The sequence below is a fragment of the Theobroma cacao genome, chromosome 4, assembly GCF_053813885.1.
Source record: "Theobroma cacao isolate CCN51 chromosome 4, ASM5381388v1, whole genome shotgun sequence".
Classification (NCBI taxonomy): Eukaryota; Viridiplantae; Streptophyta; class Magnoliopsida; order Malvales; family Malvaceae; genus Theobroma; species Theobroma cacao.
In genome coordinates, this window is record NC_142642.1 from 29989092 (window position 1) to 30013557 (window position 24466).

A 24466-nucleotide genomic window follows, 5' to 3' on the forward strand; every position below is an offset into this window, starting at 1 on the left:
CTTCTACTACACTACTGCAGTTTCCTTGCTTAGCTACTATATGCTTCCTTCTTTTTGCAACAGACACAGACACACCAATTGCCAATGTCAGGAGTAGCACCACACCAACAATTGATATTGCGATTACAATCTGTGGCAACTGATCAGAACCTGAACCACCCTCAGGTTTTATCTCCGGAGGTGCAGCTGCTGTAGACGTTGGTGGTGGGAGTGTTATAGGTGCAGGTATTCTTACAAATGGAGCAGTTTTGCTGTCTCTGTGCCTTGGTTCAATGTGAAACTGGATATTAGTTGGAGTGGCTACCCAACCAAATGCCCTTCAGACACTGCGTGCAACTCTCTTCATTAACATCTCTAGTGCAATCTACGTAACCATACAGTGGATGATCATCTGGTAATCTTGTTTGAGCTACTGCATAACTCTTATCGGATGCACCTGCAGCGAATGATAGATTTTGCATGAACATATTAATTGTTGGATAATAATAAATATATGCCACAGCTCTCGTATCATATATCATGAAGGAGATTGAGTAGCCAGTCTGGCTTATGAAGTTAATGGAGGAGTACCTTATCATACAGTAAGTTAACCAAACCTAAGCTGCTGTTTGATTAGGACACGCACGACGAATGCTTAGCATAGCAGCATCTACACAGGTTTGGCAATCAGTGAAGCTATGGTAGCACGACAAAGGGCAAGGGCTGTGACAAGGTTAGCTGAATCGTTATATATAGTGGTGGTACCGAAACCAGTGGCAACAGTTATATTTTGAAGTAGGGCTAGTGCTTAGCCAAGATTGATAGAGAAAATCGAATTAGATGGTAGTTGTGAGTATCACACATGTGTAATAACGAAGATCATTCACCTCATCGGAAAATGCTAACTTCAGTGCAAGGAGGAAACAACAGGGGAGAAGATATAGCATTTCCTTTTGCTGCACCGGTAAAAGTTTAGCTTCAGAATATTAGTAACAAAAAGTGTAGCAACTGAGGTAGAATCCTTCAAGGCTTAAACTCTAATTGTAAAGAAACTGTTACCTTTGATGTATTAATATACTTGAATTGAAAGTTCATTTAAATCATCACAGGCTGGTGCTAATCGATTAGAAGGGGAACCTTCAGCTGCATATATGATTACAAAATTCAATGATTCGAGCTATCGTAATTATCCAACTGATAAATAAAGACTCAGTGGAGGTTGATGCTGTATAATTTCGCAATAATAATCAAAATCAACTTAGAACACGAGACTACAAACAAAAGCACGGGCTGGTCAATTTCACTTCAGATAATACACTTAAAACCAATTATTTCTTTCCCTTTCTAGAATTCAATGGTATTAAATTGACTTAATCGACAAGGTTGAGACCATGAAATATTGACAAGGTATAACAAATCGTAGTTTTTGTACAATTAAATCTATGTTACTCGGACCCATGATGAGTGCATGTCGGATACTAAGTATGTGGCATGAGCACATTCATTTTTTTTTTTTAAAGTTACTTATATATTTTAAGGGTCCGATGATGTCCTTGGAATTTTTATTTATCCAAAGAAAGAGGCAAACCTGCTACAAAGGGTACAGTTTGCGGGAGTTGGAAATAAAGTAGAACAAAGAGCAAAACCAAAAACTGAGTATCCTATCGTCACATTAATATATAATTGCTGACTGCCATGTAATGACAGTTTAGAAAGAATACAGAGCTGGAATTTATGGTTTTCTTACATGTAAGAATATTTCAGAATTGGTAATTTTATAAGTAGCTAAGTCACCATACACCTTCGTGTTTTACATTTTCAAAATTTGGACAAACTACTTCCAACATGTTTACTCTGTCAAATTTGTCCAAAGTAGTTGCAAGATTTTTGGTTGAATTCTGTCTAGAACCTTCACAGCCTTCAATGTCCTTTTTCAGTTAATTAATATTCTATGGTCCATTATGGTTATAATCTTTGATTTAATTCATTTGATGTCAGATCAAATTTTATTTCAATGATAATAACGAGAGTTTTAAAATTTTTAAATCATAAATTTAAATATCATCACATAAGTTTTCATTTAATTTTATGATTGTTTCATTGATATGTTTATTTGATTTTTTTATGAATTTTTTTCACTAAATATACCTCAAGCACTTAAAATTAGGGTATCCTTGTTTATAATTATGAAGGTCAATATCCATCTTCATTAATACTTCTCTCCACAGAACAAACTCTCATTATTTTGTTTCCATTATCCTTTTGTGTAATTCGCCCTCAAAAACAAAACTAGAAATATAATTGGCAGACATTTGCCCAATCATGACTTAGTCTTCAGCCACGACAACCAAGTCAATGAAAACACAAAACAGAGACAAAAATTACACGCCATTGGCCCTCTGACATTTCATTCAACAATATAAACACAGAAAAGACTAAACCCAGTTGTCTTCTTCCTTCTTTTAGCTCTGCGAACTTTCTTTCTTTTTCTTGCCATCTTTTCTCTCACTTTCTCAAACCCCAAACAAACACCCCCAAGTTTTTTGAAGTAAAGAGAGAAAATGGCGAATTGGGGGTTGAAAAGTTGCTGCAACAATGACCAAGTCGCCTTTCTGGTGACGATAGCTGTCTTCACTGTTGTCATTCTAGCTGTAAGTTTCTTTCTTGATTTTTCTCTTGATATAAACATCATTGTTTACTCTGCTCTGTTTTTTGGTTGTTGAAAAAGCTTAAAGAAAAAAGAAAGTAAATTTTGTAAGATTCCCTTACTTATGTTTATTTGAAGGTTGAGAGAGTCAGTCAAAAACAGCATTTGTGGTTAAGTTGACTAAACCATAATTGTTAGTTTTAGTTAAAATAGTTTCTTGTTATTGAGAAATGATTGATGCTGATTTCAATTGGGTTAATAGTTGATGAATGTTTCCATTTTTCGCGATCTGCAAATTGGAGGAATTATGGGGTTCATTTATTCGTGATAAATTTTGTAATAATAATTGGGAAAATGTTCATAAGAGTAAGATAGATGTGATATAAATGAATCCAAATTTTAGAAATTAAAAAAAAAAAACAAATATGTCATAGAAGCTTAAGAAAGAAAGAAAAGAAGAAAAAGGAGATGCTGAGATGAGATTGTTGTGGTTGTGGTTATGGGTTTTGGAGAAGGATGTAATGAAGAAAGAAGGTGATGCAATGAAGACTTTGTGTGTAATCATGGTTACATGAACTGATATTGTCTATGATCGAACTTGGGTAAATCTTTTAGATTGAATGAACTCTCTAGAAGGATTCATTCTAGCTGACTTAAGTTAAAAGATAAGGTGTTTTCACTTAAAATGAAGTTCTTTCAACTTTTTTTTTTGAAAAGCATGAAGTTCTTTCAACTGTATGGTACTGTTGTATAGATAATTGGGCAAATTTGATAGAATTGCCTTGCATAATAAAGTTCTTTCTTTTTTTTCTTCCTGGATTTTGAACTGTTGGCCTTTGTTCACTCAACTTTATGATTTGACCTAATTTCCTCCTGATTGTTGTAGCTATGGAGGACAGTAGTATTGATGCCTTTTAAGCTCATTACAGTATTCTTGCATGAAGCAAGCCATGCAATCGCTTGCAAACTTACCTGTGGTCATGTAAGAAGCTCTTACCTTTATCACACATCATGTAATGGTAAAACATGTTTTCAATGTGATAAAGCAATTGTTTGACTCCAACTATTTGTTCTTCTTTTAATTTATATTTTTTGTGAGATGGTCAGATGAAGTTAAGGATAGCTTTTCCTTAGTTTGATTGATTATGAACTCGATTTATGGGATATAATATAACTGGCTCTTCTGATCATATATCACCCTCTGCTCTACTTTCATACTGAAAGCAACCTCCCCAAATAAAAAGACGAAGAAGAATATCGTAGATAACTAAGCTTGATTTTGTTATTAATTTGCAAAAATAACTTTGTCTTTGGATCGATCAAAGATTCTAGTATTCTTGGGGCCTTTTTGGCTAATTGAATAGGTATCTAAAAGGAATCTATCCTTGTTTGATTTCTATATTTTCATAATGCAAGCATTAGATATATGGTAAATTCATTAAGTTGTTCTCTATCGTAAGCTACATTCAGGATTTGTTAGTCTTTTGCCCCTTTATTGTGGCATCAAGCACATAACAAATATGATCCTGTGCCAGTTGTTTGTGAATCAATAATTACATTGCATGTATTCTCTGTTCATCATTTTAAATACCCTTTTCAATCTATGGGACCAATGCACACTTATATAATATTGTTACACATATTTTATGGTGTTTCACAGTCTTGTCTGTAGCATGTGATCATAGTGTTAGAGGTCTGTTTGTTATGCCACTTAACCATTTTTTATTGTTAAAATTTTTAATGTCTTCATATATGAAGTAAATAGTGCAGTATTTTACCAAAAAATGACAAGTGCTTATATAAGCATAAAAAAATTATTATAATTGGTGCCCTCCTAATTGCTATGAATAGAATTGCAAGTTGTTTTCTTTGTTTTGGTTGGCCTAATTTAATATTCCTTTTTACTGAACATGCAGGTAGAAGGGATCCAGGTTCATGCAAATGAAGGTGGGGTGACACAGACGCGTGGTGGTGTATATTGGTTGATCTTGCCTGCTGGATGTAAGTATTTTCTTATCAGAACACACCCCTGTTTTCATGGTATGTTTGATGAAGTCAATAGAAGAAAGTATATGGCAAGCACATGTTTATTAGGCAGTTTATTTAAAGACCCATTTAGTTTGATTAGCATAAGAAACTGCTCTCCTCCAATTCTGCTTTCTCCCTCCCCTTTTAATGAAAATATAATTATTGTTGTGTGTAATCAGTATATGATGTGTCAAGACATGTCTACTTGAGTGCAAGTTTTTGGTTGCTGACTGCCTGTATTCTGCCATGTTCTTGATCTTGCAGTGAAAGGGCAACTCATCCTTTCTTGAGTTATGGGCTCACATTTTCTTGCTTTGCAGCTTTTATGAAGGAACATTGAAGATTCAAACTTCTTTTTCCTTTACTTTTCCTTTCCTTTTTTTTCTGTAAATTAATTTACTATTCTTTTCAAAGTTTTTGTTGAATCCTTTTCCAACCATGTGATCTTTATCCAATGCAAGCTGGTTTAGTGGCATTAATGGTTTTATAATTGCTTTGCATCCAGATCTTGGCTCATCATTTTGGGGAATGGCTTTGATTCTTGCATCCACAAATCTCCTCACTGCAAGAATAGCTGCTGGTTGTTTTCTTCTTGCTCTGGTTGTTGTGCTCTTTTATGCTAAAAATGTAAGATGTCAAGAAGATAATATTTCCTAATGAAAATTGGTATTCATATGTAGATGCTGCTTTCTTTCTTTCCATTTTTAATTTATATTCTTTTGGAGAGAACTCTCAAGCTTTTAAATTTTTTTATGTGTATTATTGTTCAAACAGTGGACACTTCGAGGACTTTGCATTGGTGAGTGCTTTCATAACCTGGTGATGACTTGTATTCTTTTATCAATGAGTTTAACTACTTATAATTTTTTTATTTATAAATTGGATTCCTCAGGATTTATTATTTTCCTTGCTATAATTTGGCTTTTGCAAGAAAAGACAAAAGTTCGAATTCTCCGCTATGTCATTCTATTCATTGGTATAGGCTTCTCTTATCATATTTTTCCTTCTCTTTTCCATGGAATAATTTCATTTTCTTATCTCTTCTATGAAAAAGAAGTGTGGCTTATGTCTAACTTGGAAATTGTAGGTGTCATGAACAGTTTGTTTTCAGTTTACGGTACGTATTTACTGATTCTGCTTCCTCTTCTTTTTGCTTCATATTTATGCTTCCTTCTATTTGGTTCTGTCGATTGATTGTTGTCAGAGTTAAGAACTAAGTATAATATGACTTGAATATAATTTTCACAGATATCTATGATGATCTAATATCTCGAAGAGTTCACTCCAGTGATGCTGAGAAGTTTGCAGAAATTTGTCCTTGCCCTTGCAACGGAGTTGGATGGGGATTTATATGGTGAGACTTTAAGCCTTGCAAGACCATGAATATTGATATATAAGCATACTGCATATGATGTGCAAGAGTATAAATATTCATAATTACTTCTGTTTTGCTGCTTACATATTGTTGTGAACACTGCTTGCAGGGGAATGATTTCATTTTTATTTCTTGCTGGAGCCATGTATCTTGGACTTGTCATCTTATCTTGAGGTACAACCTGCTCTTGATGGGAATTAATTTTTTTTTCTAGAACTATAAATAAAATTGATTTTCAATTGTGTTCATTTGCTAAATTTCTTTTATTTCTCATGGATATATGTAATTGAATTTCTTTCCTTTTGTCATTTAGAATGTAGTTCCTGATAATGAGGTGAAGCCTTTACAAAGGTTGAAATCTGTTTGACAACCAAAATTTGACTTTTAGATAAAGTAGGTAATTGGAGTGATGAAATGCTTTAGGAAACATAGTGGAATAAATTTGAACATGTTGTAGAAAATAAATTTTCAACAAGTATCCCATGTAAATTCTGAAATTCATTTTCTTTTCCCTTTTTGACTACACAATTTAATATTGAGTGTCATTTACTTAATGTAATTGACTTATGGTTGGGTGTTGACTATCACAAATAGGACATCTTACATCTTATAGAAGCCTATTTACAGGGCATACAGGTTGTTACTCATTAGATCCAATGACAAAGTGTTTAAAATTTAAAGCAATAACACAATAATGAGCTTCTTGAAACATTGCAGTAGTTGAGTGAAGTCTTCAAGCAAATGTCTTGTAACTGAAACATATATATAACATTCAGCTGCTTTGACATTGAACTAATCTTGCTTTACTCTATAATTCAACTGTTGGGCCTCTTAGCTAATTTATGGTTAGAGAAAGGCTAGCTGAAAATGCACATTGAAGGAAACTCAATAATAGTTACTGTCAGTGTTACTAATAAGATTGTTGTTAAGTGGAAATGCATGCTTTATTCAGCATTGCTATTTGCTAGGATGTAGTGCATATTAATTAGTGTCAGTGCATTTATACGCCATTTGAAGACTAAAGTGGCTAATTATATCATACAGGGTTCTTATAGGACACAATCTGTGATAATGTTTGAACTTCCCAGTGTCAACTTTGAAGTTAATTTGTAATTAGGAAGCCCTGCAGGTTTTTTTTTTTTTTTTCCCTCTTATTTACTTCCTTAATTAGTCTTTGTTTAAAGTTATCCTAAATGTTCACTATGGAGTTAAACTGTGGCCTGGTTTCTATTTATACATATTGAATGGTCTTTAAGCATCTAAACTGAGAGGCAAAACCAAGAGCATTTTCTCAATTAGGAAACAACAATACCGCACAGCTGCTCTGACTCTGAACAGTATAGAAATGGTTTTGTGTGTTAGTATTATCTATCTAATTTTTATTACATTTCAGAAAAAGCATAACTCTTGTATTTCAAATCGCAAACTATGTCTTTTGCTTTTGCTTTCATCTCAGGTTCAGAGATTCGGTATAAATGCTTCCTCGTATAGCAAAACAGTGGATTGTTCACCTGCTGTCTGGTGTATATGTTAAATGATGTAGGGCATTCTTCTGCAGAACATTGTAATTTTGATTCATCTGGCACTGATAGTGTGCAGGCCTCATTCTTTTAAACCCTTTTTATTTGGGGTCAAAATTCATTTATGACTAGATGGTAAATCTATATGGGTTTAATCTGCTCTTGATTGTGATTGTAAAGTAACATTTAGTTATGATGTGGTTCAATTTTTATTATTCAGAATGATGTCAAGTATGGTGCATGCAGATGCCACTTTTCTTTCTGAAATTGGGATGCATAGATCCTTTTCTGGTTACATTCCAATTATGAGAATTGTCACTATTTTATAAAATCATCCAAGCTCTGAGGAAGTCAATTTGTGACACTGTTGTACCCTCTGAACAATAAACTATCTGCAGAAGAACAGCACATTGGAACCTTTTTTTTTTTTTTTGGTTTCTTCATCATCTAATCTCTATTTCTCAGTAACAATATCATTAATAGTTGTACACAAAAGTCTCAATGGTGGCATATAAACAGGTAAAACTTGAGATGTCATGTCAATATGGAAGTTTTGGTTTTGAATTTTGGGATGGTTGGGTGGGACTTAAAAGATAGGAGAGGATGGGTTTCCATTGCATCACTAAATACCCAATGGATTTCTCTATTATGTACCGAAGAATTAACGTTCCCAACATGCCTGCAAACTAGGAAAGGTATAGATTTATGCAAAACCAAATTCAAATTATATTTTATTAGAATTTATTTATGTTCCATAAATTTCATTGTTGGTCTGGACTGAGGCTTCAAGTGTAAGCCTGCAAAGGCTAACGTTAGCAGCAGGGAAGATACTTTGTACAACCATATATTTGATTCCTTGGATCTAATACATCTCCTAACATTATATCGTGGGAACAAGATGATGATAGCAGCTCCTCCCCTGGATGCTTTCCTACTAGTGTAGCTGTGCCTCTAAATCAGAATTCAACACAATATTGTTGCTCCAAATGTGTCGATGAACAAAGGTGGTGGCTTGCAATCATGATGCAAGTAGGACAAATGTTTACTCTTTTGGCCCAATTCAACTCCAGTGCTTCAATCTCATTCACAAAACAAGCTTGCCCTATCCCTGTCGACGAACAATAATAGTCTGGGACACAATCTTAAATTGAAAAGAATGAAAGGAAGAAAGTCTTACGCATTTATATTGTTCAAAAAAATTGTTAAATCTATTCAAGCAATTATCTTTGTTCAAAAAGTAGTGTTTCTATAAATAGACATATTTTGATCTACATATAGAACTCTTTTGATTTTCAGACATATCTTTGTTTATAAATAAGATTTTTATTATTTCTTTAAAAAATACAAAATCTTACTTGCGACCAATCTCTCCTCTTCCTACAAATAATTTTCAAATTTCTTTCATAGCATTTTGCTTCAGAAAAACTTGGTAGGAGCACGATCATCTTGTCTTACATTGGCAAATGCTCGGTTCATTGATATTTTTAATGCAACATGTAGTTAATCACTGAGTTTTATTATATCTTTAAGATATATGTTCAATAACCATTTTGTACACCTAAATAAATAATCGGTGAGAGCAAATAAAATTTTATTTTTTAAAAAAATGACATTGATAGATGTCTTAAAGCATTTTTTTAATATTTTCGATTTTTCAATCCTATGTTTTAAAAGGAGACTCGTTATCCTTTAATGGCTAAATAACCAAAACGAAAAATACTTATAAATATTGGTGATCCAAATATTATTTTTCAAAATTAAGTGCTCAAAATGAAAAATTATCTCAAAAAATTAAGTGATCAAAAAGATAATTTATTCATTAAAACTAAATTAATACTCGTTAGTTACCCATATATATATCCAAGAAGATGAGTCCAAATAACAAATATTGTCTTCATGGCCAAAACCTCGAGGATGACATGTTGAATTGATCAAATGGTACATGGACATGCGCTTTTCAGGTCTGTAAATGAAACTTTGAAAGTAGAAACACGAACCTCATCCTCATGCATGATGTATTAGGGTTTATTGTCAGAGAATGGAAGAGATCGAATTGACTGCATGCATCTCATACTTTAACAAGTAACCCGAATTGTAGGAGCTCGACCTATACTCCATTAGTAACAATGCAAAAGCTTATAAATAATCTTCTCACTTGGGACACAGAAGCATCACCTAGCCAGCTCCAAGAGTAAGCCTTTAATATAGCCTCAAAGACTTCCAATGTTCCCCATAGACATCCCCAAGTTGATGCTAACGTGGACTATTGGAAGCCTTTGAGGGTACTTAAAAGCTTCTCTAATCAATCTAAGCAAGATTTAATCATTCTACATATCCCATACCAAAGTAAGAGGTTGCATGGGGTTTATATAAGGATACACAGTCACCCTTTGTTTGTCTGAAGAAATCAATCAGATTCGCATGCAGGCTATTTAGCATTTGTTCCTTTGGATAATTACTTTTGTCTTTCAGGTTTGATTTGCATCTTTTAATACTCTCAAGTGATCAAATTTTCCAGCCATGCATAATAATTATTCTATACTTTGATTTAATTTGCTCCATTTATATCCACTTAATGTAATTTGTATAGTTTGCCAAGATTGTTAGGTATGGAAAACCACATGTGCTTGGAATCTGTTAATTAACTATGGGATAAAGTTTGGGGAATAAAGAAAAGGGATTTGTACATTTTGACCAATGCTACACTTGAAGGGTCAAGAGAATGTGCAATATTTTTTTCTTATTCCAAAGGGAATTTCAACCGTTGATGGGTACTAAATACATTGTTAATTTCGCAAATCTATTAGCAAGGACAGGAAACCACTACACCTATTCATTTACAGTGGCCTTGGAATCCATTGACTACAAAATGTTTTTATAGGGGATTCGAAGCAGTGAAGAATAATGGCCAACAAACCCGGGCTGCAATTTTTTACCATATTGAACAAGTTGAGCTAAGTCTAAAATAAGCATATTCCTTGCGCACAGCTATTTTCTGGCCTTGTTATAGGTGACAGATATGTATATATACTGCTTGCAGCCCTCAGAATCCCTTGAAATCATGGTATTGATCTAAGCTGAAACCCTAAAACTGTATTCTTGTTTGTTTGTAACTCAATCAAGAGAAAAGTTTTCTTCATGTTGCTAGCAAAATTGACCCATCTGACCATCTCATGTCCAACCTTCCATCACTAGGTTTCTCTTAAAACTGTTTTTAACATTTTTGACCCTGCAAATTTTGTCCAGCTAGCTGAGGTACCATAGCAAAGTGTGAAGCAGATTGCACCATTACTCCCAAACTATCATTTTGAAATATTTTATTTCCATCTTTGACATTAAAATTTAATTTTTTTTAATCATGACCTGTTAAATTTTTGTTTAAATTTAATCTTTTCATTCATTAACATACCATTAAAAATGTTAACGGAATTTATCACATGTACGTCCATCTAAGCATGCACGGCATAACAAATTTTCACCAATATTCCATTCACTTTTTAACGGTGTGCCGACAAATATAAATAAATTTAAAATAACTTTAAAATGGGGTAAATAAAATATTGTGAAAAGTTCAGATTATTTACACAATTTTACTTCGAAATGGATGCTATTGAAATTACAGAAACCAACAGAATGTTCCAGTTAAACGACTTAAACCTACTGATAACACAGTTTTTTGTAATACTTTCACCTGAACCTCTCCCGCTGCAACTTATGCAAAGGTATGCTTCTTTTCCTTCACTTGAAAATAAATCTGGGATTCAAGGGCATGAGGGGTTACGTTCTATTGTGTATCCACGTCGTTAGCTCTATCTAATGCCTAGCATGAATTTTACTAGACATTTTTCCCTTGTTTTCTTTTTATTTTTCTGGTTTGGTAACCACATCCATGAGCTCAAATCGACTATGATGGCAGCTTCTTGTTTATAGGTTATGAGAGTAACTACGGCTCTTCACCATCCATCATCTTGCCTTCCTTATATTCCGATCTTTGTTACTCGAATTCGGAAGTGAGTGTCAGATGTAGGTATATGTTTGACATAAATGCATTCAAAATTCTTTAAACAGTTTTTTTCGTATATTTGAATCGTCTAAACTCCAAATACATCTTCATCGAATATGTATGGAACATGAATATTTTCAACAACAAAAAAAATCAAGAGTTAGAGCGGCATAGATTCCAATTACTCCATGCTAAAGAAAGATGTAACCAGATTATACTTGAAGCTGATCACCAGAAACCTGTTTTTACATGCCAAAGAAAAGCATGATTTTTTTAGTTAAATTAATTGAACGAAGAAATGAGGCATTTTCATCTGTATAAAAGTTATGAGTTTAGCTCTTGAATCATAGGTATATATTTACAGAAACTGAATGAGAAACTCACAATTGATTACCGGACACCTTTAACTTCGTACTGTATCTCCACTTCTCAGACCACAACAGCAAAGAAGCCAAACATTCAGTATACTGCTTTAGTATTAGCTATAAACTACTGGCAAGCTCTTGCAACTAAAAGCAGTTCAACGTATACTCACTCGAACTTCACTAAATTATGCAACATTATTTCCCATTTCCCAAAGCTTTGAACTGTCATATACTCCATCATTTTCACTTTCCAGGAGGTTTTGACTGTTCTCAGCCCTGAGATTTTGGCTATACTCCAATTTTCCTTATTTCCAACTTCTCTCAGTTAAGCTTGAGTGAACACATTCAGCAACTAAAATTTGCCTTGTTTGAGCTACGTATGGAAATGGAAAAGCATTTCCAAATTGGAAATTTTACACTCTTTTAGATTTCTTTTCTTATGTCAAAATAATTCATACATCACAAAATCAGAACGAGTACCTTAGATTGACAGAGCATAACTTTTACAGCAAAAACTTACCCTGAGAAGCAAGAACACTTTTCATCACCACCAGCGGCGTAGAATGGTCACAGAAACCAATCAATGGATGTGATTATCTTATCACCAGCATGCTACTATTACTAGAGACACAGAGAGAGAAAGCATTAGTACATGTGCAAACTATACACGACATGCTATTTAAAGGAACAAGAAACCCTCTGCAGACTGCAGCAACAGTTTGTTAGTTACTGGCAGTAATCAACTTGTAATAATCATGCCAAGGTTGCAGCAAACTACAATCACATGCGGTTTAGCAACTGTACATTGAGAATAAAAATCTCATTGTGAAACAAATCTACAAGGTAGAAGCACCAATGGTCTCTTGGAACCAATTGCCAGCCACAAGACATTTCTGTTTGAACAGATGATACACAGACAGTGACAATGAAGAGAATCCTTTGATAAATGCATTATTATTGAGGATGGATTATCAGTTGATTCAAACTAGCTTAAGGTGGCATTTTGGAGATAAACTCAATCCCTTTCTTATGCACAGTTTCATTTTCATGATCTTCAACCAAACAATGATACAGAGTTAAAATATTGAGAGGATTTACCGCACATTAAATCTACAAAGTGAAGGGAAACAATTCTAATGTCAGACATTACAATTTACAAGCTTTCTTACGAAAAATACTTGGTCGATATAATTTTCAAGTCCAAAATTGTTTGTGATTGCAATTAAAAATTGACTGCATGTATTTTTTGTTGTAAAAGTATAAAAAAGAGAAATAATTCTTGAGAAGCATACCTAATTGGCAGATAAGAACATGAGTTTACAACTGCCAATAACCAAACAAGATGACCTGAAAGCGCCAGATTTTAGCATCAGTTTGCAACTTGCACGGCTACTTGACTTACAAGCAATAAAAATGTTCTCCTATTATAACCAGTCAATCACATAATTTTGAAAACGAATAGGATAAAATCTTTAAACATTGATATTAATATCAATAAAACTGGCTTCTGTGGCTAATGCATTAAGCAATAATTTAATTCTTGAGAACACTTTTATAGGTTTGAAATTTTCTAACATGTAAAGTTTTTAAGGATTTTCATGGCCTATTCATGAGCCAAACTGAAGATAAAGAGTGCAATTCAACCTTGTTCATAGAACCTGGTGATTAATATTCCCACCATCCATCTCATGTTATTGAGTCTAGCAAGACACTGAACAATATAAATAATTTGTCTTCCAGATGATAATGTCATAGCTGCAGAAATTACATTAGCACTACAATAATGCTGTAGACAAAGATCATAAACTAAAAAGATTGTCTCTTTCTCTTTTCCAGGCCATCAAAGATATAGTTTGGGGCCTTTCAAAAAAAAAAAAAAAAGATAGAGCTTGGGCCAAATTCTCTCTGCCCTGGTGCAAGCAGTTGCTATCTCAAAAGATTTGTTCTGATAAACATACTGGACTTGTCACATTATCCGAATCGGTGGGAAGATGAAATAACCGTAGCATTCATGGCTTAACAAACGTACATAAAAAAGGCACCAAGATCATACAAGTTTTCTCATAGAAAATGTACATCCAAGTCTAAAATATGTTATTAACTGCATAAAAAAAATACAACAAATAGAAAAGCATACCTCATCCAGTAGTTCCAATCCTGGACTAAAAAATTTTGGACCTTAGTTCATACATGCTATGCATATATTTGCATATATCAGAAACAAGAGTTCAACAAAATTAGCGGAGACTGGACAGGCAAGCACATGTTAAGAGCATGCTTGTTCTTGCAAGTCCATCAATAAAGAAGCAAAAGCATTTTTTTAATAATCACTCAGCAGAACAGAAGCATCACCGAGCTCAAAGAGTCAGTCTTCAATTTCCCTCGAAGACTCCCAACATTCCTGCATCTGATGTTAACAATGGCTTAGAATATTGGAAGCCTTTGAGGGAAGTTAAAAACTTCTCCATTCTTAACAGAAATTACTTCACCAGTTCTATATTACTTAGCCATACCGAAATAGGAGGCTGCATCAAGTTTTTATAAGGACAATTACCCTCTACTTGCTTCAAGAAGTAGACTAAATCCAAAATTCCATCTTTTTCTTTGATTGCTTTTTGTCTTGCAGGTTTGATCTGTAATCTTTTAAATTATTATACAGTCTTAATCACAACTAATCAAAAATTCATCCATGTAAAAGGCACTACTCTTTGGCCTATTCTAAATGCCAACTTAATGTAATTTGTTAATTAACCAAAATTATGATTCAGGATATCAGCATATATTTGGCATCTGGTAACTTTAGCCTTAACTTTTTGGGGAATAAAGAGAGTTAGTAGGATGGACTAATTCTCTACTTCAAAGGTCAAGGGAATGAACCATATCTTTTCTTTCCATGGGGAATTTCAACCATTGATGGATTAAAAAACATTTTTAATTTCACAAGTCTAGCAGCAAGACAGAAAACCACCATACCTATTTTTCTATCTGGGGCCTTGGAATCCATAGCCTCCCAAAAGTTCTTATAGGGTTTTCAATTGCTGAGAATAATGAGCAGGAACCTGGGTTGAATTTTTCGTCTTATTTAATAAGTTATACAAAGGCAAAAACAATCATATTTTTTACAGAGATATTATGTGATCCACTATTTCTTTGCTACAATTATGTGATCCACTAAAATGTTTCTGTAGGTTAAAGATATATGACATGCTGTCATGACATCAAATTTGTTCTAGAATTCTAGATGAAACTATATCATTATGTTGATCTCCACCAGGGGAGGCATTTTGTTTTAGTCTTGTTTAAAGTTGGCCAAAGAAGAATCTTAATGCAAATTTCTATGTGTAAGGTAGGTAAAAAAAATTAATTAGCCTCGGCTAATTGACTTAATTATTACTGTTTATACATAACAAGGACATATACTCCTTTGCTAACAATGTACAGTTATTAGTGTTAGTGCTCTTAAATTCAGAGGTACATTTTATCTGATTCAATATGGATTTCAAACTTTTTCAGCACTATTAATGATAAATGTCATTTTCCTATCACAAAAGACTATAGACACCGGTTAAATCAAACAAACCTACCCACGATTCAGGTTAAAAGTACTAATTTACATTTTTTATATTATCACTTGCCTGCAGGCTGCAACATGCAAAGGCATCCTTGCCGTTTCATTTGAAAAAGAAATCTGGCATATGATGCAGTAGGAAGTGAACTGACCACTCCTCAAATCTTGTTAGGAATATTTGTGCATCCTAATCTCCTCAAAGATGCTCATAAGAAATTCAAGGAAGAGGAGGATCGCCTTCTTTTTGTACCGCAGTCATCAGACCAAAAAGAATTTGTGCAAGTAACCTGATTTCTCGTTTTCATATCAGATACAAAGCTAAATTTCATAAAATGATTATAAACTGCCTTCATATCGATGAGCTGAACACCAGAATGCTCATGCTAAATGTAAACAGCTTGTGCCTCTTACCAATAATCTCCACAAGAACAAACTCCATCTTTAAAATGATGAAAACGGTTTGCATCCCTCACTACTATCTCCCGGTTAACAAGCTTCGAGATAAGCTTGGTGGCTGAATGACAATTAATACATGCCCTGAGATTCTTCGTTATCCTAAGTGTAGTTCCTGGTGCAGTACTTATTAGCCCAAAGGCAATTGCTAATCTTTCACTATGATTACAAAGGGTTTCCTCCATCTCTTCATAATTCAAATCATGCAAGGAAGAATCTGTATGTGGAATAAATCCAGCTTGCTTCAACCTTCTCTCTAATGACTCAAGTTCTTCATAAATCTCCTTAGATTGTGGATGTGACTTGTCACCTACACGAAATGCTTGAAGTTTCCCATTGATCTCTATCAAACTATATCCCAGGTCCTTGCTTAGTCCCTTCTCCTTCATCATAACTCGTACCTTTGCTACACGATCCCACATTCTGACAGAAGCATAGAGATTGGAGAGCTGCACATAATGCCCTGTATTATAAGATTCTATTGAGAAAAGCTGCTCTGCAGCATACTCTCCAAGTGTCACATGGCGATAAATCTTGCAAGCACTTAAAAGTGCTCCCCACACAGATACACCTGGTTCTATTGGCATGTTCATAATGAAATCATAAGCTTGATCTAGATAGCCACCACGTCCAAGAAGATCAACCACACAAGCATAATGCTGGTGGCGGGGCTCAATGCCATAGTCTTTCATACAGTGGAAAAGTCGCCATCCATCCTCTACAAGACCTGAATGGTTGCAAGCTGTGAGAAGTCCAAGAAAAGTGACATCATTAGGACAGACCCCAGCTTGCTTCATTAATTGGTAAAGGTCTAAGGCTTCTCGTCCCCTACCATGCAATCCATAGCCTACAATCATAGCACTCCACACGACAACATCTTTCTCAAGTGTTCTATCAAAGACCATACGGGCCATATCAACATTTCCACATTTTGCAAACATATCAATAAGAGCTGAGTTGACAAAAATATCATCTCGATGCTCACTTTTACTGATATAATTGTCCATCCATCTAGCCAACCCAAGAGAACCAACTTGTGCACAAGCTACAACAGCACACCTAGCAGTTATTGAATCTGTTCTGATATTGTTAGAAATCATCTTGCGGAAAAGCTCTACAGCTTCCTCAGCATAGCCATTCTTTGCATAACCAGAGATCATGGCATTCCACAAAATCAAATTAGGAACTTTCATTTGATCAAAAAAGGATCTGGCAACCATTACTTGCCCACATTTTGCATACATTGCAGTCAACGCAATGAGCAAGTCAGGCTCCAATTCAAGGCCCATCTTAATCACACAACCATGAATAGATTTCCCATGTTCCAAATCCTCTACATCCGTATGTGCCCTAATAGCACTCACAAAAGCAACCCAATCTGGCATTACACCCATTTTCCTCATTTCATCAAAAACCCTTAAAGCCTCTATAGGCTGTCCATTCTGAGCATACCCCGAAATCATTGAAGTCCAAGAAACAACATTCCTAAGCTCTAACCCATCAAAAACAACCTTAGCACTCTCAATTTTCCCACATTTCGCATAAAATGCAACAATCCCATTTTGCACAAATACATCTTTTTCAAACCCCAGCCTGAATATCTGCCCATGAACACGCCGCCCCATTTCAAAACCTGGTAACCCACCACAAGCTTTAAGAACATGAGGGAGAGTATAACCGTCAGGACTAACCCATAAAACTTGCATTCTTGAATACATTTCAATAGCATTAGCAAACATGTTACACTTAGAATAACCTCTAACGATTGCATTCCATAAAAAGACATCTGGGTCAGGAAATTCATCGAACACTTTACGTGCATAGCTGATTTCTCCAAGGTTCACAGCCGAATTTATGAGTTTTGTGATCAAAAAACCGTTTTGATGGATATCAAGAAGGACTAACTTAGCATGGATTTGGGTTAAGTGGGCATTTCGGGTCGAACTGTCGAGTAAATTAGCGTAAAAGGAATCGAAATTGAATGTGTGAAAGATGGTTGAATTATCATGTGAGGAGAAGGGCTTGAGAAAATTGAATGGGGTGGCGGGAAACTCAAATGCTTTAACCGTTGCAAAATCTAGGTGTGTGATCTTTGGGGGATCGAGAGAAGAAACAAAGTAAAAGGGGCTTGAGATTTTTCTAATGAGAGGACTTAGAGCCATAGATAGTGATTAATGGCATCATTCCATTTGCCGATTAAAACTTGATCACTTATTTTGTTGAAGTCCACGAGGGCGTTACTTCCCTTTTTTCAAGAGAAAATGTATAAAAAATAATTATAATAAAAACACACTTTTGGCAATGGTTAATCTGTGTTATTGTCATGCAACTGCCACACTACCATGTTGTTCTGGTTGGTTCAAATTGGTTGTCTATACATCTGCAGGGATATCTTCTCAGTTGAAAATAAAATTTTTCCTTGTATTTTCTGATTTGATGCTGATTTTTGTACAATCCTTGGAGTTGCCAGGTTACACAACAGTCTGTCTGGCTGCCCTTGAGATGTCCATTGGGATGGATTGTCTGTTATGGTATTCGATAGTGGTGTTAGCTGCAATGTTGTTCGGGCTGTTGCTGATCAGCCTGTTTTTGCCATTCTAACCCATCCAAAAGACTAAGACACACAAGAAAAAAAGTCATTTTATTAACCCAAAGAAAGAGATACAATATTGGTTTTTTTTCCCCAAAAACAAAAGATTAATCTTGTTAATCTCATTTAGTCATTCGTCTCGTATCCCTCCTCAGGGTTTCTGGGCTTTGAGGCGGGGTCATCAAGTCTTTGGTGTCATTAACCCGGTGAAACACTAGATGAAGTGACTTACAAAGGGTTGTGGTTGAGGACGATGCTAATCATACGCACCCTGCATCCTCACCAGCTGGCGTCCTGGGTCACTTTCACTGTCAGTTTGGGCATCAAATACTGGCTTTTGGACTCTCCAGTTCTACTCTCGACCAGTGACACTGTGACAGGGTGCCCTAGCAGCCTCTTCTTGAGACTACAGAGTGACCACATTGACAACAAAATTCTGAGCCTTTCCATACTTGTAAAGAACATTTACCTGTATTGACAGAGTTTGGAACAAGTTGTTAATATAGTGGCTATCCATTAAAGAAATAACAACTAAGAGATTTACACATTTTGAAAGGAAAATACAACTTCATTTAGATGGTAATACCTAAGAGATTTAACTCATTCACGGTTAAAGAAAGAGAAAGGAAAACATACCAATTTGCAATGCCAGGCATGAATTCAAAATTACAGATCGGGCAAGCACAATCAGATATCCAAGTCATCATCTGGGTCTTCATCAGAATCTGGCATCTCATCATCTGAATCACGGAAATATATAATCTCACCCCCGCCAGAGTCCTCATTGGTCTGCACTTTTTCCGTTGCAGCAACTTGTCTCTCATGTTTGCTATCCGCCAGAGATCTTCGGCCATCATAAATTTGTATGGGTTTACCATTACCTAAAGCAAATAAAAGAGAATACAGAGAGAGAGAGAGAGATTCCAATACCATAAAAGTCACCAACAGATTAAAGGAGGACCCAATAGAAAGCAAACAAAGCTGAAGTTCAAGCACATAATCATAACCTATCCATATTTCTACCTTGGTGCTCAAAAGGAAGTACAACATTAGCCCTATCAATTCGCTCTTTCTCTGACAACTCTAGACTGAACTGCACCTGTAAAAGAAACATGAATTTAGCCCAAAATGACACCTGCAGACTAATCTGGACGTATAACAACAGGAACTGGATAAATTGTGCTCTGAACTCATGCATATAGTAGTTTGTCAGCACATGCAATTGTAGCTTGGTCATTATTTTTCGTTTGCTTGAGGAGTACGCAAATTCATTGATCACAGGAAAGCATTCATGCAGGTTTTAGTGTACCCTCGCAGTTAAAAAAGGAAGAAGGAAGGGCAGGACGAGGGGAACAGAGAGAGATTTAATATATTACCTTTGGCACAAGACCTTGATTAATTGCTCCTTCAGATGACAAAGATGTAAAGCTGATGCCTGACTGCTCAATGTGAACTTCTTCTGACTACATATAGGTTTAAAAACTATTAAGTCAGTCTGCTGCTATCTTGATCAGTACAAAAAGGTTCCACAGAGAGAGAGGAGGGAATTTACCATCACACGGACACGTCCATTTCTCCGCTTAATTCTAACATGAAACTTTCCTTTCTTTAAGTTATGCTCAATCAAAGATAAATTTTCCAAATCACCTCTGTGTCCATTTGCTGGTTGATGCAATGGTTCTAAACTGGTCACCATAGATGACAAATATTCAAGAACAGCTGCAACCCTGGCCTCGTGAAGGTCTGAATGTAATAACCAAAAGATACTGGAAACCTGATCTGCAACCATAAATATCACTGAGAAAAAAGCATCCAAAAGGACCAGCTGCAGGTATCAATATCACTAATACCATCCATTAATTTCAAAAGTTTCCACTAAAAATAAGGAAGCTATCCTTTTAAATCAACAAAGGGCATGGTATGAAGTGTTATAGGATTCTGCAACCATGAAATAGCACAACTGAAAGCTTTAAAGGGCAAGTCATAAAACACCACCAACCACTATTCCTGGAGAACCAAAGACACACAACATTGCTACGCAGATATGAGAAATTTCTTAAAACCAAACAATGTCAGGGATATGGAATAAGGAAGAAAGGTTACATATCTACCATGGCTACGAAGATTGCTTAACAGGCCTGCAACTGATGACGTAGAGGCATGTCTCGACATTTCATCTACCTGGTAGAAATAGAAGAATCCAATATAATCAGAGAATAAGAATACAATAAAAGGGAGAAAATTGGAGTTGAAAATTCTAATAGCAGGAGAAATAAGCAAGCACAATTCAGCACTAACTCAACTAAGTGCTAATTTCAAAGTAGTTGGTTACTTGAACCCAAATTTCATTCAGTGATTAAACATTTTGTATATAATACAAAAAAATTCTACCTTATAAAATATATACAGAAATAGATGATCATAGACCGATCATAGACTGGTCATAGACTTCCTATGTTTCCTACTTATGTCATTATATTTTCATATAGTTCTATGCAGTAAATGAAACAGAATATTATCTCTTTATCTCATTCAAGTCCAACACCAAAACTTGTCAGTCCATCCCAAGCTTTTTTTCCTTTTTTTAGCTTTGGGCAATTCTATCTGCATGAGCTGTAACTCAAAAACCAATGCACTGTAGAACAGAGTCAATGAGCATCAACCAAGAGATTGCAGAGCTTCAACAAGCCATGCCAGGCATGCCATGCTAATGCAAAATGAGACAAACAAAGCACTGTCCCCCCCTATGGTGAGGTACGTCAAAAAAGCATTGTCTGGCAAAATTACAACCAAGTGTTCTACCAAACAACAAAACAAAACAAAAACATTTATATCAAATCATTTCAATGTATTGTTTAGGTAAAGAAAAAGCTCCTCATTATAAACGAGGGCAATGGACATTCTATTCTGTACAGTGCCTTTCTCCTCTCTGATTGCACCTATCCCTCATAATATTTGCTGGTACTTCGTTGTTATTAGGGAGGAAACTACCTAGCAACTTCTTAGCAAGATATAGTACTCCTCACATAAAAAATTAAAAAAGAAAATTCCTTGCTCTTGGCACATATTTGTACTCAACGGAAGTTTCCATGCATTAAACCAGAAAAGAATATCTGACAAAATTCACACTAAGCTCCAAATTTCTTGATTGTACACCTTTGCAAGTTAGACAAAATTACCTATAGATATCCAACAAAAATTTTTGAAAGAAATACAAATCATACCATGCCAGTATGCTCATTTGAACTTGTCTAAACTTCATATTTTCACTTTTCCCTACATTGCATGTTTTCCTAGATAAAAAAGTTTAAATTTCACTCAATCAACCATTAACAAGCACCATAGAGAGGATTACCGAGTCTATGGCAACAGAAAACCGGTTTTTCCCACCTCCTATCAGTCCTTCAAAAAAAACATAAACAACAATCCATAATACCCATTAGAAACCATAATTATCTTTCACTATCAACTATCAGATAAAACAAATGCTGATCTTTCACACTTGAAAAAGGTAATAAAACAATTTACCTTTGCCACGTTCAACAATTGAATTGTACAACTTATCCATATGTTTCACATCCTTAAGAACATTAGCAGTACTTGAATTCGAAGCTTCATGAGAAAGAGCCGTAAAGTTTCCAGCCTCGATTAACCGGTCCTTCCAACCAAGAGGATCACTATAACAATCCAAAATTTGAATCCTGCAATGTCACCACACAAATCAATTTTGAAAACCAAAAAAAAAAAAATATTTCAAATTTATAGCTTCAAAGGGAATTTTTCAGGAAATTGATTAAATTTCACCTCTTCATTTAGAAGCCAAAAAAAGAAAAGGGAAAAAATTATTGACCGTTTATCCGAGGAAACGACGTCGATTCCTTTGTTTTTCAACAACTCCAAATAAAACGAGGGACTCCGGGAAAACGAAACAACGACAAGCCCTCTGCCAAAAAAAAAATAAAATAAAAAGAGTAATTACTCAAAATTGAAGTTAATAGGGTTAATTAAACGATTTCGTTTGGTAGTTGAGAAAACAAAAAAAGGAAAACGAACCCTGACTGTGATTTTCCGGCTAAAATGAAAGAGGAGAGCTGGGAGAGCACGTGACAAAACACGTGGAAGCCGAAGGGAGAAGCAATGGAGTCCTTGATTGTGAGAGCAGGCGCGTGTTCACCTTCTAGGGCTCCGTCCCGTAATGCTCTGCAAATTGATTCCGCCATTGTTGCTGCTGAGATTATGGTCTGTCGAGTACGTCAAAAACCCTAGAGGATAAAGACTTTGGGAGGTTTTACGAGGGAATTTTATTTTTTAATAGGTCACGATTTTTCAAATTTTAAGTTTTTATGAATTTTTATTAGTTTTTGAAATAAGTATTTTATTTTAAAAAATATATTTTATTATACACATGAATTTAATAGTTAATCGTTAATATTAATAATTTTATTAATTTGATGACATCGTAATATTAAAAAAATAATTTTAATTTTTATTAATTTTAAAAAATGTTTTAAAAATAAAAACAAATAAAATTGTACAACAATGTCTAATATTGACATCTCTTTGTGTTTTGATGTAAAATATTTTTTAAAAAATATTTTAAGACTTATACTTATTTAAAAAATAAAAAATTTATTTTAAATATAAAACATTTTAGGGATCAACGAAAAAAATACTCTTTGATCACATAAAATGTCTTACGTCCTTAAGAAACATATGACATTTTCTAAAAAACAGAAAAAATGATCTTATACTAAGTCTACTACTATAAGCTTGATAAATATATACTATTTTAATTTAAAATATTAAAAAAATTAATATTTAACTAAAAATATTAAAAAATTAAAAATATTAATATTTAACTTTAAAATATTTTTAACTTAAAATATTAATATTTAAATTATTCAATACTACTAAAATTTTAAAAAAAAAATTATTATTTAATCAAATCATTCTAAGCAATTAATATTTTTATTTATAAATTAAATAATTCTTATTAATAATTATAACAAAAAAATATTTTAATGTTTGTTATTTTATTAATACAAATTTATAAATATAAGTTTGTGATGTTTTACGCCATTAATTAATATTAATATTCTTATAATGTTATGGTAATGATTTGATGGATTTTTTTAAAAAAAAATTAAAGCTTACTTGCATTACAATATGTAGTTAAATGCTTTTGAAAATATTATTATTGATTTTTTTATTTTTAATGTAAAAATCAAATGATGTTATTGTTTTGTAATCAACTACTATTTATCATTTTAACATCCAAATAACTTTATTAATAATGATGAAAAATATTTTCCACAAGATGATCCAAACAATAAAAAATGTATTCGACAATTTATTCAAACAACAAAAACATTAAAAAACAATAAAAAACATTAAATTTTTCTGTAAAATATTTTACATGAAAAAAAAATCCTAACAAGTTATTTTTTTATTAATTTAAAAATAAATAAATAAATAAATCACATTCCAAGGTCAAATTAGTTGAAGGGGTAAGATGATTGGTCTCGATAATAACTAATAAATGATTTTAAGTTTAACTCTTATTCATTATCTATTTTGATGTTATCCGATAATGGAGGTAATTCTCAACATCTACATACATTGAAGCAACCTATTTGTTTCGGATTTCTTTTTTTTTAAATAAAAAATGTCACGACCCGGAACTCCCATCGAGCCCGTGACAACCGCCGCGACGTCTCAATTTACATTCATTACCCGGAATGTCAACCGAGACCCCGCAAGGCTTTAATATCAGCTTCTCATTTCCCCTGTGGGTAACTGTTTCCAAATACCACATTTTAAAAGATTTTAAACTGTTTCCAACTTAAACAAATGAAATATTAATTTCCGTCTCACAGGGGTATTTTTTTGTCATTTATCCCAAAAATCTCAAAAATCATCTAAAAATATAGTATGTAAG

General features: G+C 34.1%; 3 protein-coding genes and 1 pseudogene across 4 annotated transcripts; 1 reads left to right on the top strand and 3 right to left on the bottom strand.

The window, feature by feature from the left end:
• Positions 1-66: 66 nt before the first annotated feature.
• On the bottom strand, positions 67-826 carry LOC148763254 (cysteine-rich repeat secretory protein 38-like; annotated as a pseudogene).
• A 1558-nt stretch (positions 827-2384) lies between these two features.
• Positions 2385-7780, top strand: LOC18602040 (peptidase M50B-like protein). Its single transcript, XM_007033183.3, has 10 exons — positions 2385-2630; positions 3513-3608; positions 4543-4627; positions 5160-5281; positions 5429-5453; positions 5547-5630; positions 5742-5771; positions 5903-6008; positions 6139-6203; positions 7486-7780. Exons 1-9 carry the CDS (start codon positions 2541-2543, stop codon positions 6200-6202), a joined length of 702 nt encoding a protein of 233 aa, XP_007033245.1. The 5' UTR covers positions 2385-2540; the 3' UTR covers position 6203; positions 7486-7780.
• A 7921-nt stretch (positions 7781-15701) lies between these two features.
• MEF22 (mitochondrial editing factor 22) lies at positions 15702-18896 on the bottom strand. Its single transcript, XM_018120104.2, has 2 exons — positions 18761-18896; positions 15702-18535 (listed from the first exon to the last, which is right to left on the bottom strand). Exon 2 carries the CDS (start codon positions 18098-18100, stop codon positions 15893-15895), a length of 2208 nt encoding a protein of 735 aa, XP_017975593.2. The 5' UTR covers positions 18101-18535; positions 18761-18896; the 3' UTR covers positions 15702-15892.
• Positions 18559-22847, bottom strand: LOC18602043 (elongator complex protein). 2 transcript variants are annotated; one of them, XM_018120105.2, is made up of 10 exons: positions 22582-22847; positions 22379-22471; positions 22057-22229; positions 21884-21921; positions 20640-20709; positions 20081-20307; positions 19905-19991; positions 19552-19627; positions 19165-19409; positions 18559-18997 (listed from the first exon to the last, which is right to left on the bottom strand). In XM_018120105.2, exons 1-9 carry the CDS (start codon positions 22746-22748, stop codon positions 19216-19218), a joined length of 1125 nt encoding a protein of 374 aa, XP_017975594.2. In that variant the 5' UTR covers positions 22749-22847; the 3' UTR covers positions 18559-18997; positions 19165-19215. The 2 variants fall into 2 exon arrangements, with proteins under 2 accessions (XP_017975594.2, XP_007033248.3); XM_007033186.3 differs by having other exon boundaries at positions 21884-21930.
• Positions 22848-24466: the final 1619 nt, after the last annotated feature.